The sequence below is a fragment of the Gekko japonicus genome, unplaced genomic scaffold (genome assembly GCF_001447785.1).
Source record: "Gekko japonicus isolate JY-2015 unplaced genomic scaffold, Gekko_japonicus_V1.1 scaffold207, whole genome shotgun sequence".
Taxonomy (NCBI): domain Eukaryota; kingdom Metazoa; phylum Chordata; class Lepidosauria; order Squamata; family Gekkonidae; genus Gekko; species Gekko japonicus.
In genome coordinates, this window is record NW_015175363.1 from 655472 (window position 1) to 672122 (window position 16651).

The window sequence follows — 16651 nt, forward strand, 5'->3', positions numbered from 1 at the left end:
TAAACAATGGTTAAAATACTCCAGGTAAACAATGCTATATTCTGTTTCCCATTAAAAATGTTAGTATTTATATTATGATCTACTTAATACATTATTTTACTGCTGGAAAAAAAACCCTGGTGAGTCAGGCTGAAGCCTTCCTTCTATGTCCTTTGCTAGTGCATCCCAGCTGCCAGAAATGTCAGCAGGGAGATCAAGAACAGAAGAATGGAGGTCAAACTAGATTAAATTGACATTGTAGATTTTGAATCATCTTTAAAAAAGTTTTATTACAACTTCTGCATGAGGCAGGTTGATTCAGATTTGGACTGCTTCAGAATAGATAGGTTAACGGTTTTATCCCTGCATGTTTTTTTTCCCTAATCAACAAGTGCACTTTAGGTCTAATAGGCCAATAACCGTGAGGGTGGGATTAGTGAAACAATACCAGGATCAACTTCCCTGGTTCTCTTAGCACAATGCAGTAATTTAGCTCTAAAAATCCAAGGCAGACTGTCATCTTCTAGTTTGACTATCAAGCTGCAGGGAAACATAATTTAGTAACTGGTCCAATATGTACCCCTTTGTAAGAAATTATATCGAACGTCTGTTTGCAGTTTCAGTTGGCACTGCTTGGTAGAGCTCTGATTCTACAAGGCAAGTAGCATAATGACTGTTACACACAACAGTCTCTATGATAAGAATAGCTGGTAGTTACCCAGGAATGTCATTGTACTCCCAGATGCATATTGGATTATAGTGGTATGATACCTTGTCAACATCACAGTGGTGCCGTGTCAGCATACCTCCAGAGTTAGTCCTCCTTTTTGCTCTGGATATATTTAATCCTGTGCAACATATAAGGCTAGGTAAAGGTAAAGGTTCCCTTGCTCGAAAGCCAGTCGAATCCGACTCTAGGGTTGCGGTGCTCATCTCCGTTTCAAAGCCGAAGAGCCAGCGCTGTCTGAAGACGTTCCCGTGGTCATGTGGCCGGCATGACTAAACACCAAGGTGCACAGAACGCTTTTACCTTCCCACTGAAGTGGTACCTATTTATCTACCTGCAATTTCTTGCTTTCGAACTGCTAGGTTGGCAGAAGCTGGAACTAGAGACAGGAGCTCACCCCGTCATGTGGCAACTCAGGTCTTGAACGGTTGAACTACCGACTTTCCACAGCCTGCAGTTCAGCATCTTAACCACTTGAGCCACCGCAGCGCCAACATATAAGGCTAGCAACTGTTAAAAAGAAAGAATTGTTGGAACTATTGCACAATAGGTGTGTGCTTGGGGAGGAGTGGGGCAGAGGCATTTGCAGCAGAAGATTCTTTTCCTTGCTGCCTTGTGTGGGATGCATTATCCTTGCATTCCCAGTTAGATAGGTAGAGGACTGAGTTTGGTGTTTTTGTTCACTACATCACTTGAAACAGTTATGAATTGTGTTCTGCCTCAGAATTCCACTGTTGTGGAAGTCTTGGTGTTATGCTATACTGATTCCAGAAAACAGTATAAATTCATCTTCCTGTTTTATGTGCATTTTAATACATGTTGATTTTTAAAAAACATTTCAGATAATTGGAATCCATTTTCTCATCCATATAAGAAAATGGATTTTGGCAAATGGGAGTTGTTCATCCCTCCGGGACCAGATGGAGTTAATCCTGTGTCTCATGGATCAAAATTGAAGGTACAAGTTTCACAATTGTACTTTTGCTCTATGTAGTCTGTCAAAAGCTGATATTGAATTTTTCCTGGTATTCTTTGATGTGCCAATTTATAGTTCAAGGGTGACTGGCAGATTATTCTTTTCACCTACATACTTTTTTATCAAAATAATGTCAAACAAAGGTATTGTGCCACTGCAGTAAACAAAAGGGATTGTGCCAAATAGTACTTTCTCAGCAAAACGTAAGTTCTTAAACTGTTGATCAAAGCTGAAAAAGTGGTTTGTGACTTTCACAGCTGTCTTGTGAGTCAAGGAGGGATGAGGTGGAACTAGGTGAGCTGAGAAGACAGCACTGAAAAGCTTGATGCCAAATATGCATCTCCCTATATATAATGCACAGAATGGCCATGAATACAGCTTTATTGCTCCATAATACTATTAATTGTTGAATGCTAAAAATGAAAAACAAATTAAACTTATTAATTGTAACTAATGTGCATTTTTTGGAGAGAGGCAAGTGGATCCTGAAAGGTGAGTTTAGAAAAACGTTTCAAAGTGTTTGAGAATCACTGCTTTAGTAAATGTTGATTGAAAACCAAGGGTAGCATGTATGGCTTATGTTTAGAATGATGGGAACTGACAAAGAGATCAAGATAGTTTGTTACAGAAATGCATGCAGATATGCTGGTGAGTGAGTAAATTCGGGGTTGAATCTTGAGAGACATTAATAGATAGAAAATAGCCACTACCACCATTCCACAAACACTTGTGTTAGAGTTCATGTTCTATAGCAGTTCCTTTGCTTCTACTTGCTCTAGAGATTTTGCAATCAAAATAATAGTTTTCGATGTAGTTTTGATTTTCTTACCTAGCTATTCTCTGTGCTGTGTAAAACATACTTCCTGTGAGCAGTTGGTACATGTTGAAAGCCATCGTTCGATCCAACCTGTTGTTGTAAAGAACCGTTCTTTCTGTGGCAAGTGTATGCAAGGTACAGAACATGTAAGCAGAGCTTGCTGGGTTTGAGATGCCATGATAAAGTCCCCCAACAATGTTGCTACACAACCAACTGTAATGTTCAACTCTAGGTTACCAACCGTGTTGCTATTTAAAAAAAGAGAGATTCACATGCTTGTGTGAGCCTTGTTCTTGTCCCCCTCTCAAAAGAAGGTAATTCGTTTGGGGTCTTTTTTCTTATAGCTGGTATGGCAATATAATAGTTTGCACTTTCCCTGTAAACTGGGATTCTAACCTATTAATTCCATTTTGTGGAATCCTGGTTTGCCAGACAAGCTCAGCTATAGTTCTGCAACATCAGATTCAATGTTAGATGCTGATCTTGTATACAGAAAGTCAATTATTTACAAGGGGAGGAAACAGAGACTGCATTAGCCCATTTACCTTCTAGGTGAGTCTTGGTAGCAGTAAACTATGCTTTGCTGTTACACCTGAGGGTTAATACAGTGATAAGAATTTATGTGACACTTGAGCTTGCTATATTTCAACTTAAACATTGTGTACAAACAAACTAGTTGTTGTTGTTCAGTCGCACAGTTGAGTCCGACTCTTCGCGACCCCATGGACCAGATCACGCCAGGCCTTCCTGTCTTCCGCCATCCTCTGAAGTTGGCTCAATTTCATGTTCGTTGCATCTATGACACTGTCTAACCATCTCATCCTTTGCTGTTCCCGTCTTCTTTGACCTTCAATCTTTCCCAGCATCAGGGTCTTCTCCAGTGAGTGCTTCCTTCTCCTTTGGTGGCCAAAGTACTTGAGCTTCAGTTTCATTATCTGGCCTTCCAGGGAACAGTCAGTGTTGATTTCTTTTAGGATTGACTGATTTGACCTTCTTGCAGTCCAAGGGACTCTCAAGAGTCTTCTCCAGCACCATAGTTCAAAAGAATCTATTCTTCGGCGCTCGGCCTTCCTTATAGTCCAGCTCTCGCAGCCATACATGACTACTGGGAATACCATTGCTTTGACCATGCGGACTTTTGTTGGCAGGGTGATGTCTGTATTTTTTATCATGCTGTTTAGGTTCGCCATCGCTTTCCTCCCAAGGGGCAGGCGTCTTTTAATTTCATGGCTGCTGTCACAGTCTGCAGTGATCTGGGATCCCAGGAACGTGAAGTCTGTCACTACTTCCATGACTTCCCCTTCTATTTGCCAAGGAGTGATGGGGCTGGATGCCATTATCTTAGTTTTTTTGATGTTGAGCTTCAAGCCCACTTTTGCGCTCTCCTCTTTTACCCTGAGCAAGAGGCTCTTTAGGTCCTCTTCACTTTCTGCCATTAGAGTGGTATCGTCTGCATATCTGAGGTTGTTGCTCTTTTCCCCAGCAATCTTAATTCCCGCTTGTGATTCATCCAGGCCAGCATTTCGCATGATGTACTCTGCATATATATTAAATAAGCAAGGTGACAATATACATCCTTGTCGTACTCCTTTTCCTATGCTGAACCATTTGTCGTACTCCTTTTCCTATGCTGAACCAATCAGTTGTTCCATATCCGGTTCTAACTGTTGCTTCTTGACCCTTATACAGGTTTCTCAAGAGACATGTGAGATGGTCTGGTACTCCGATCTCTTTAAGGACCTGCCATAGTTTGTTGTGATCCACACAGTCAAAACTTTTACAAACTAGTACAAATGGTGTATTAAGCTTCCCAGCAGAGTGATTTGAAAATGCATAAATATGAAGAAACGCTTTAGAAAACATGCACTTACTCATGAAACATGAAAGGTGTCAAGGTATTGCTAGGGGTATGTGCTGAAAAGAAAAAATGTTATAATTTTGGATCCAAGCATGGGGGGTTACTGTGATTGTTTCTTTTCACAGGTAGGACATTACTGGTTTGGTATTCAGATCCTTGTGATTTTTCAGGTTCTGGAGTTCAGGCCCAATATTTTTGTTGAGGAATGCACATAAGGGTCTGGGATAGCTGTTTAGAAAGATAATGGTACCAAATTAGAGAACACAGTCCTCCCTCTAATCTAAAGACCCCATAAGTTGCAAGCAGATTTAAGAAGGGGGTCTGATTTTACGGAATCCTGAAGTAGCTGACTCTGCACAGCTGCACATCTCTTTACTGATACCTGAAATGTGGGTCAAGTGGTGCCCTAGCATGCAAGCTCCGGCAGGCCACAGCATTTAAACAAACAAGCAAAAAACCCAACCCTGTCTACATTCATTTCCTACTGTTACACTGACTTTTTAAAAAAACATTTCCACTGAAAACTGTGCATTTGCCATTCTTCCTTGTTGTCTGTTTCCTTTCACAAAATGAAAGTGGCTTCCTTTGCATAGTTCCCTGTGTCCCTTCCTGCCGATCTGCCATTATTCTGTATGGGGGACATTTTCAGGGGGGCTGGAGTGGCTGTTTTTCAACCCAATGACACCAGAGTTGTAGCAGAGTCAGTGTTGCCTGTCCACTAAAGAATCTCCACATTTCAAATGAATTGGGCCAAGGGTCAAATTCTATGGGCCCCTGAACCAGCTGCCCCAGGTCTCTGTTTTCCCGGCCATAGTGTTTGCAAAGAACAAAATGGCTCTGATCCCACAGGGGAGGGAGGGAAAAAGACCTGTGGCTCTCTGGCTTTTCTCCACAGGTGATTGGCTGAAAGTACTCTGTGCTCCTCTCTTGCAAGGATCTGATTGGAAGGGGAAAATGCCATTGCCCAGAATATCAGTAGACTCAAAGAAAAAACACCAGTGCATGTTGTAGCCGGCTAGCAGCACCCAAAGCTGAAAAAGAACACAGATTGTTTGTGGAGGGAGGTTTCATAATAACGAAAAACACTGGATTTGTGTTAGCATTCTGAAAAATTATGGTGATGACCTCAAACCAGAGATTTCTGTGTATAAGTTTCGTTTGGGAATTTCATAATGTACATGCCTAGCTATTTCCATGGACAGAAATTGCAGGTGTATAGGTTCACATTATTTGCAATGAAAATGTATTTGAAGTTTACTTGTACTTGTAATGAATACCATTTACTCACATACTTTATCAGAACATTAACTTAATTTAATTAACATATTTTTTATCAGTTGAGTGGTAAGTGTCCCCTTGGGTCTATAGACAACTAAGCTACTGTGACTAGCATTTACCCCATCTTCTTGTGATATCAAAGAGGATTTTATAGAAAGCTTATACATGAGTTTGGTTCATTGTTAGTAATTACCCTTGAAGTTCAGCTTGAATTATTCTATATTTTGTGTAATCTTCTACTAATGATTAATCTTGAACTATCACCTATTTTTGGATTTAATAGAACTACCCTACTCTGAACCCTCTTGTCACTGTGATATGACAAGGACAGAGAGCAATGTAGGAGTCCTTCCTGGTTCTGAGGCATTAGTGTTGTAGAAAACAGTAATGATGTTTGCATTTTGTAGCCTGCTATTGAGGAGAAAACAAAAGTTCTAGCCTTCCACTGCTTTGGAAATGTTGGTCATTGCAAAGTGGCAGACAATCGCTTTTGTTTTGACAGAAGTGGGATGCAGTGCTCTAGTAGGGTACCATTTAAGGAGGATGGATCATCTGTTAATGTTGGATCACGCCTTAATGTATCAGATCATCTGTGATGTTCCTCAGGAGCACCTTTATCACTAGTTATAATGAGGTATGAAGTAGCAAGTATAACATTATCTGCCCTTGAAGATATTTCAGAACCTTCAGTTGGTACAAGAGATGACTGCTTCTTTTCGGATGATAATGTAGCATCATGAACACACTATATATTAAACGAGATTCACTGGCTGACAGTTTGTTTTCAAGCTCAGTTTAGGATTTCAGTTCAAAGCACTTTGCAAACTTGAACGACTACCTCTGTTTATGTACAGATCTTTTCTACTATTACTTTTGTTTGTAAAGTGCCATTGGCTTCAGTAATGTTTCACTTTTCAAGGCCTCCTATATTGTGAAAAAGGCTTATAGAAGGGGCATGGAATGATTTCATCTCTCATTTAGTGCTAGAACGCTTGCTGTATTTTTTTTTAAAGGTATTGGCTAATATGAAGAACTGGAACAGTGTGCTTTGATTTAGGACACAAATGTAGGCTCAGGTCTATGACCTCTTCAACACTAATGGACGTCTTAATATAGCTTATGCAGACTCCACTGGGAGGCAAATAACTCTTGTCAGTGTAAGCACACAGTTTTGTATACACTACAAATATGTAGCATCTTTACAGCAATCATCCAAATGATTCAAATATAAATTATAACACTATCTAGTGTCTTTGCTTGCATTTTACAGGTTCATATTATGCACAATCTTAAGTGAGCTGTAAAATTTTCTATTTTTTAAATTGAGCAGTCTAATATTTCTAATTTAAGATGGATTCAGTCACAGGCTCAATTATCACACAATATGTTAACAAATGTTGATTTAGAAATACTCTATGCTAGCTTGGAGCTGGAAGCTAGAATATTAGTGGGGACCGTTAATTTAGAATAGAGCACAGGTCACCGCATTTTCCATGTTAAAATAAATGAGGAACAGAGGTCACAAACATAAAGTTAGTTTAGTAAAAGTGGTGCCTCTGTCAATTTCAAATTCTCCAAACTACTTTCCACTTTTAAACTTAATGGCTAGGGAAAATGGGTCATTAAAACCCTTGCTGAAGATGAATCTAATATTTTGATCCAATGGGATTAACCATTTGTGGCAATCATCCTTAAAAGTCCCACTTCTCCTCCAGGGCTCTGAATCCATCCTTGTGATTTAGGCCTCATGCAAATCCAAGTGATTCTCAGCCAATCAGAGTGAAAATTTAGCCAGGCTTTTATTTGGCTTTTTAGTTAGGGTTTGGAGGTTGGCTTAGGGAAGAAAGATTATTTTAATGGTACAAATAAGCATCCTGTTAAGGGCCCATCATTCCTAACTGGTGTGTGTGGGTTCTATGGTAAAGTGCCTTGAATCTGCTGAGGTACCCTGCCCAGAGAAAGACGAATCAAATCTCCCCTCAGAGATTATTTGCTTTTTTTGAGAGCCAGCTTTACTTATCCACACATCATTTTTACCTTATTAAATATTTTATTTTCTGTTAAATAAACCTTTGTTGTTCATCTCCATCTGTGTCTTGTCTGTCAAGTAAAAATCTAAGGAACAGTTGTCTCTGTTTACCTCACATGTAAATACAGCCTTAGTCTAGCAGGTCTGCAAATAAGACACCTTTAGGGGAGCACATAGCTTACATGCTACCAATCTTGTTTTAAAGCTTGTGTCCTGCTTTTTATTTGATTATGGGCTTCTGGGGTATAAAGAATCTATAGGAGAGGCCCAAGGAGGGCTATTCTTCACTCCAGAATGCAGTTACCTCAGAGCTTCCCCCCCACCCCATAGCCACCACACCATTTAAAATCAGCTGAGCTATTTAGGTTGGAGCTATTTCTGTATGTTTGTCAAATGTGACAGGCTTCTGTCACATAATGTATATCTGTTGGTGAACAGAATAATTAAAAGTAGACCTCATTTTATTTTAAACAAAAGTGCACCTTAATTATGATTTAATGATATTCATTGCGATTATTTTACCGCTCAAATAAGATATAAGCCAATTTTGGGGAGAAAAGTGCCCAAAGTGCCCAAAGTGTGACTTAAGCGAACCAAGCCACACATGATAGGAGGATGGGATAGGGATGGAGGGATGATACTTCCATCCCAGTTCTTCAACTCAGTCTGAGTGGGGAGAAAGGAGGGTTTTGTTGTTGGCAGACTTCACAGTTGATTAAATCCCGAACATGAGCAAAAATCATGACATCTGCTATATATTTAATTCTGTGTTGAAATGATTGAAATTATTTGTTGCCATCATCCTTCTAGACAGACTTTACTTACAACCTAATCAAGGGGCAAGAGAACAAGCAGCAAGCTAATTCCTCAGGTCCCCCTTGTCCTATGGTAATATTGATGTGTATTAAATTCTAATGCTCTTGATTGAGCACCCAGAAAGATTATTTGAATGACAAAAGGGAAATTCTTCAGAGCAGGACCTTAGGTCTTTGTAGAACTGGGAAAGGAACCAGGGTGCCATTATACTGATCCAAAACCATTGCAGCTAAGAAGTAAAGGACATGACATACCTCCACTAGGTCTTTGTAGAACTGGGAAAGGAACCAGGGTGCCATTATACTGATCCAAAATCATTGCAGCCAAGAAGAAAGGACATGACATACCTCCACCAGGCATCAGTAAGTGCTTGGTAAGAAGGAACACAGCACAGTGCTTGGAGCTAGGTTGGCTTAAGTTTGGAATATAGGGATGTACTAGCAGAGGCCTGACTCTTTAGCATCCAATAAGTAGTCTGTAGTGTGATTAAACATGGACAAATTTTGCCCTGGGCTGCAGCAGATCGTTGTCTTGCTGTAAAATAACGTTCTCCCAGCTGATGATGTTAAGTTCCTCTTATTCAGTGTTTTTGTGCAATACACCTAATATTGTATGTAGGGTTAGTGCGGATATCTAAATTAGGATATATTTTGAATGTTCAGATCCACTGTCTGCTTTGATTTTGTATTCATGATGTATAACATATGTCACGAACACATGTCCTAGCCAAGAATATTGAGCTTTCACTGGGAGAATAGACATTTTATGTCTTCTGGTTTGATTGAAACTCTTTTAATTAGTATATTTTGTCTTTGTGATGACCTCTTGATTACTGGTAGTTAAAGATTTTTTTTACCTGTACACCTACATGAAATAGTCATAAGATGTTATAAATGCTATACCTGTTCTTGCTATATGCACGTCAAATCATTAGAGCTCAAAACAACAACAAATAATAAAGACCATGATGAAACATAGCTTTCATCAGAAACTGCCAAGTATTGAGGCTTCCAGTAAAATATCTACAGTGGGTTCAGAATTGTCTTCTGAAGTTATCATGCCTAAACTACTAATGGGAAGCTTCCTTTTGATAGCTGGTTTTATAATTGAGTTCTGATGAAAATCAAATAGAAGAGGGAGTCAATTTTATCATTAATTTCAGATTTGTTTAACTGACACCGTAGAAACCTTCCTAATTTTTTCTATGATGATGGGGAGAGCTAATTATGTGTAGCTTAGGGAACAAATAACATACTTTTTTCTATTCTATGATCACCTTCAAATATGTGAGCTAAAACTTGTACCAGCTCTTACCCTGGATCTTAGGATTCATGTCCTCCTCTTTTTAAAAATACTATAATATGTACAAATGAAAAACTATAATAAAATGCAATTAATATTAATGCAGTATTACTATAGTAAAATGTGTTCAAAAATGGCAAATAATGATATAATTTTGGAATAAATAATACTAAGAAAGAGGAAATTAGATTAAATTTTAGTATTACGTACAACAAAATAGGAATTCATATCACATTTTTCATATAGTTTAAATTAATATTTAAGAATGAATGTCCAGTAACTGGAAAAAGGCAACATATTACAAGTGTTATCTAAGTCACTCTACCACTGGAAAGTGTCCTGTGAACTATCAAATGATCTCATTACAAAAAAAAATTAAAACATGGTATACAATCTTACTGTTCTCTCTTTTATATTTTCCAAATACAATATGGTGTCACACTAGCTACCCTAATGAAGAAGATTTTAAATAGTTCCTTGTACAGACCATTTTGGTTGGAGTAGCAGTGTGAGGTTGGGTCCCAGATACCCATCCTGAGAACTCCATCTTGTGGAAATCAGCCCCTATAACCAAGAAAGACCATATATGAACAGACCTGTGGTATGGCTTATATATTTCAAGGGGAAAATATATTGTGTGAGGAGCAGTCAGTACCAATGCTCCCTCTAAGCTGTGGAGTCTTGTGAGCATGTTCTACTTTGTGAGCTACTGGCATTAAAGTTGTGAGCACACGATTTGGCTACTGCATAAATTAGTCTGCTCTGGAGCCATCCTTCCTGAGCTAAGGCAAAAATGTGTGAGCTGGAGGCTAAAAAACTGTGAGCTAGCTCACACTAACTCAGCTTAGAGGGAACACTGGTCAGTACCATTATTTTCAATCAAATCCCTTACCATACAATTCACCAAGTGCAGCAGATTACACACTCTCGAGGGAGTAAATGGCAACTACTCTCTTATAAGGGATTTTATAAGGGATTTTATAAAATTACGAAGTAACCCCAGCCATTGAAGTAAAACATGTTCATTACAGCATAGCTCTCATCATGAATTTTGGTCTATGCAAGGAACTGTTTCAATCTTCTTCAGCCAAATAGTTCTTTCTGGACCATTCCTATTTAGGATAACAACAGGGGAAAGGGGATGTTGATGATTCTTTTGCATGAACAGTGTGGTCCAATCTTGGGTAGGAACAGTACATGTAGTAAGAAGAAAAGTACAAATATCAAATGAGTGTTCACAGGTTGGGTTCAGAGTCCCTACTCCCTTCCATCGTATACAGTCACTGTGAACGCTTGCCTGGTACACATGACTCGCCACACATTGTCTGAAAGTGCAAAGAGGGAGAGTGGGTACAAGTGCTCTACCTCATACCTCTGTGTGATTGCCAGCATGTAAGCACAGCACCTATACAGAAGGAAAGTATATGTGCGTCCGCTACCTCCTGAATGTTGCCAGTGTGCAGACACTTCCTCTATACATTTGCACCATGCAGACGACCCAGCAAACTGCTAGACTGGGGTCAGCATGCTTGTACCCGCTCTCCTGTCCTATGTGTTCTGTCAACGTTTCCTGGAAATCAACTTCTAATGGCTCACACAGAGCTCTGTGTGATAAAGTTGGCCACACCTAGCAAGGCAAAATATGAGATCAGTAGGCACAGGGAATGCTTAATGGAAATGTGAAAGGTCAGAAAAATCAGCCAGAAGGGAGTTTCTGTTTTTTCCTGAAAACTTTTTCTGATGGAAAAATTGGGAAATTTGAGAGGAGCATTAGGGTGGAAAAAACATTTTGAATGGGTGAATTGCTTTTTTAAGATGGTGGTAATCTTCTTGTCTTTTGTTTACTACAAAAATTATTTTCTAATTTCAATTTGTATTACTATTTTTAATATTCTTAGGCAGCATAGGGTGCAGTAGTCACCAGTGTTGCCAAGTACTGGATATTTTTTGTTGTTGTAATTTTGTTTATATACTTCTACATTTCTCCCACACGCACACACATTTCTAGAATTATACACATACACTTCTAATCATATATACTAAAATTCAAATGCACACACAATAATTTTATATGATAATTTATAAATAACATGAGCAAAATAAGCTTAGGTTTGTAAGAATTATATATTTAAATTTCCCCCCACATTTCTTTTTTTTCCTCCTATGGCTTAAAGATTTATGAGATTTTTATATCTCTAATGTTTATTCGCCATCTCCTTTGTACCATACAAATAAAGGACTACCATTTGCTTTTCCATTGTCCCCGCCCCCCCCAACTCAGAATCTGGAGATAGCATGAAAGTGGGAAGAATAAGGAACAGTAGAGATGGGGGGTTGGCAACTGGAATTCTGTATCCATCCTTTGTCCATCATGTTTTAATGGGTTTGTTGCCTTGAAGACGGGGAGGTGGGAGGAAGAAGAAGATGACAGCCAGAGATACAATCCTACACAAAGGCTATTCAAATCCATCTCTTCTTTGGGGTAGACTTCGTGGGTGGGTTGGCTGGTTATGTGGGCTGAGTCCTTTCTTATTTATTTCCTTTGAATTAAAAAAATGTTCTCATAGGCACAGAGGCTTAATGTAATTGCAGACACAAGGATACATTTCATAACAAGAGATGTTGCCATGTAATGAAAGTGAGTTCTAGAAGCAAGGGGAATTCATATTGAGAGTGTCTTATTTTCAAATTGACATTCAACTGTGAAAGCCCCTACCTGCAGTATGAATGGGTGCAGTTCAGACAAAGTTCATCACTTACCTCATCACTTTAACTGTAAGGGTTAGACTGAATAACTTTGACCTTTCATTGCTTTTCTAAAAAATGTAATGCTTTAGACCCTGTTTTTTTCCTGGGGGTGGGTGGGAAGGGTAGTTAATGTTGGATTTGCTAGGTAATATTTATATGACCAACTAAAATACTTAATGTGATATAAAATCTTACCTGTTTTTCTTCGAAAGAGTACTAATGAGGTGTGAAATGCTTCTTCTACTTCATAAAAAGACTCTTCCCTTTTGATCAACTTTTTGTACAATGACATAGTTAGCAACTACTGGTGAACTTTCCTAAACCTAAACCTGAGACCATCTGGGAAGGGCGGGATACAAATCTAATAAATAAATAAATAAATAAATAAATAAATAAATATATAAAAACAAAGATTGTATTTTTCTGTGAAATTCATTTGTATTTTTTCACATGTTATATGTATTGCACTGTTTATTTAAAATATATAAAAAATATAAAGTGTACTCGTAAGCAATTCTTGTTATTTAGTTTGTCATGGTTTCAATCCTATTTGGCACAGATTTAGGAGCAGAGCCTGGGGAAGAAATTCAGTTGAGATGTAATGCCATAGAGTCCACCCTCCAAAGCAGCCATTTTCTCCAGGGGAACTGATCTCAGTATTCTGGAGATCAGCTGTGGTTCTGGGAGATTTCCAAGCCCCACCAGGAGGTTGACATTAATAGATAACTTTGCTTTTTCATATGAAGGTACATGCTTTACCACTGCACAATATTAATGCTAGACAAAATAGTGTGGATAATTATGTAGTACTATCAAGTCATGGTGCTTCTGGGTTGTTTTCTACTGTGCAGGATTAATTACCTTGAACAAATATATCTTAAGTAGTGCTGCCATGTTGTATTTACTTTCCAGAATCCTACTTGCTTATACCATTCAGAAACCTCAACTTCTGCAGCCTTGGAGACCTGGTGGACTCTTGCCAAAATTCACAGAAAAGGAGTCTGTCAGTAATTACTGTCATTCTGGCAACAGTGACACATAATTTACTAAATGGATCCAGATAATACATTTTGCTTGTTTGGAGAGTCATACCAAAGGCATTTATTCCATGGCTGATAATCTCTACCCTTGTACTTTTTAAAAAAACTTTTTTTTAATGAATGAAAATGAATGTTTTAGAATTGGAATGTCCTTTTCATGTTGCCAGCCTGACTCATGGCTCAGTTAAGCCAAGATTCTTGGAATTTAGCCAGTTTGGGACAGTTTCACTTAATAAGATCTATTGGTGTCAATTCTTATTAGATTGTGAATTGTCCTGTGGAGGTACTTAAAGTGATTTGGTTTCAATCTTCGGTGCTAATTCTCCATTAGAGGATTCAAGAAATAAGTAAACTGTTAAAGAATCGTCTATGAAATTTCACTGGTAACCTTCACAGGGTTGTCAGACCTACCTCATAGGGTTGTTCTGAGGATAAAATGGAGAAGAGAATGATGTAAACCATTTTGGGCTCCCAATGGAGGGTAAAGTGGGGTATGAATGAAGAAAATACAGTGCAAAATAAGCAAGACATTACCATTCTCATTCTTACCTATACTGAGCCCCTGAAACCTTGGGATAAAGATAAATTAGACATTAGGATAAATAAAGACACAGTGTTATTAAATAGGGTATTAGTTGCACAGCAGGATATCCAACGTTAACCTACCCAGCCTCTTTGAACAATAAATCATGTAAGCCCTCATATGTTTGGTGAAACAAATACAATGATACTGAGCTCTGATTCCATCATAGAACCTTGACAGAGCTGGGACCTTTCGCAGTGCCTTTGTATGACCAGACCATCATTTCTTAACACTACCTTGGCCCTTTTATGACTTTTTATACTGGAGATTCTTGCACATTTGCCTATATCCCCCCAAAAGTAGTTTTAGCAATAGTGTTTCCTAACCCAAGGTCCACTTTGCTGTCTATTATTTTCTTCATAGCCTCAATCCTGTCTTGGAAATCCTGGAGACTTGGTATGTTCTTCTTAACCAAGGAGAATGCTAACTTAGAAGGTAGCTCTTTTTGTTTGTGAAGTGACTGTGACGGACTGCACTTCTTAAGAGCCTTAAAAGTGCTGTATCAACAATTAAAGGACTGTGAAGGGTTAATTCTTCAGGAAGCCTTGAGTGGAAGGCTGTTCCAAGCAATCTGATTGGTTAGCATCAGCTGAGCAGAGAAAGTCTTGAGAGAGATGGAAGCTGAGGAGACTCAGTCAGATTCTTGCCTTAATTGAGAAGAGACATGTACTGAGACCATCTGTGAAAAAGGATTTAGTGCAGACAGAATCAAATTTCAACCTTGACAGAATGCAGTCTGAATTCAGCAATAGCTGAGAGCAGTTTGAATACAGACAGAGAACTGCGGGAGAGGTTGGCAAGAAAGTTTGGGTAGTAGAAGAGAAGACTCTTATTCAGACCAAAGGAAAGGGGATAGATTTTCTAGAGAGAGAAGAAGAATTAACACGTTACAGTCCTTTAATTGTTGGTAGAGCACTTCTAAGCCTCTTAAAAAAGTGCAGTTCATCACAGTGACCTTAACAACCTGTAAAAGGTGCCCCATAATTTCAATAACAGTGGTATTTGTAAGCAGACGGGGTACAAACATCTGCTCTAAAAGCCACTGTTATTGAGGAGAAGTGGGGCTGAGCAGACTTCCCATTATAACCTTTTATTATAGAAACAGAACAGGACAGAAATCCTGAAGCTTCTTCTGGGCAACTGGCTGATGGGCCCTCTGCCCACTTGTTTTGTTACCCCTTTCCCAATTACTCAGAAGCCGCAGCCACCCAGCCTAATTGCACCACTGCTTCCGTTGTTTTATTGCTACATATGTTGCAACACTATGGGGTGGGCTAATGTGCATATGCTGAAATCTCCTGAATTGTTATTTAGGGCTATTTTCCTTGTCCTTCCAACACATTCTGAAGATCCCGTTGAGTGATGGTCTAGCTGCTGTGCATAGCTATGCTTTTTGACTAGCCCTTATACTGCCAAATCTAATACTATTATAACTTGATTCTTATATAATCTTATGTATTTATTTTTTAACTTATGTATGGATTTTTAAGTATATTGATCCTAAATGTCGTGTTAAATTTACTATGCCAATAAAGGTATTGTACTTTTACATACATACATAAACCTTTATTGGCATAACAATATTGTACTTGAATACTACCATTGTGTGTGTGTAAAGTGCTGTCAAGTCACAGTTGACTTACGGCGACCCCAGCAAGGGGCTTTCAAGGCAAATGAGAAGCAGAGGTGGTTTCCCATTACCTTCCTCTACAGGGTCTTCCTTGGCAGTCTCCCTTCCAACTATTGACCCTGCTTAGCTTCCAAGATCCGATGGGGTTGGGCTATATCATGCCACCTTTCCACCCTCCCATACTACCAATTATTGTCACTGGTCTACATCTACTGCTTTATCCTTTGTTCCAGTATTTGTATGTTGTATCATTTTATTTTATTTTTTGCAGTAGTGATTAGAGTTATCATTTTGGTTAACATAGCATAGATGCGGATATAGAAGTTGGATTTATGTTTTTAATGAATAGACCAGTAATGACACATAAGGTGACATTTAATACAAAAGTAAAATTGAGGGAAGTTGTTGGGTTTTAATAATTCACTAGAATATATTTTAGGTGGTTCATTGAAACAGAAAGCATCAGTTTGTTATTTCTTATTTTTTACAAATGGAGTAATATCTCCCTCTTTTGGTAAACTAAAGCATGAACTGTTTTATAGATAAGGTTTTGCTGCCTGATCTAAAGTCCTTTTTTTATCTCTTAACAACAGTAGGCAGATAAACATTTATGGCAGAAAAGAGACAAATAAGTATACATAATTTATTGTCCAGCAATTGACAACTGTGTTAAATATTTAACAGGAATGTGTGATAAAAATAGGTTATTTTTTCCTTAAAATATTAGGGTAGAACTGGTAGCTTTATCTGGATTAGTGAAATTTCTGCACAGCAATGTATTACATTTCTAAAGAAGATCACAGTGCCCTATATAATCAAAAGTGTATGGGTATTCTTTTCCAGTTTCAGTCACTACCGAGACTTTCCC

The 16651-nt window shown here is 38.5% G+C and overlaps 1 protein-coding gene across 3 annotated transcripts in view; it reads left to right on the forward strand.

Annotated features, from left to right (window-relative positions):
- GBE1 (glucan (1,4-alpha-), branching enzyme 1) overlaps positions 1-16651 on the forward strand; it is a 249753-nt gene that overhangs the window by 70996 nt on the left and 162106 nt on the right. For all 3 annotated transcript variants that reach the window (XM_015425426.1, XM_015425427.1, XM_015425428.1), the window contains exon 3: positions 1549-1664. In XM_015425426.1, the coding sequence (XP_015280912.1) occupies positions 1549-1664 (116 nt within the window). The remainder of the gene's footprint in view (positions 1-1548; positions 1665-16651) is intronic.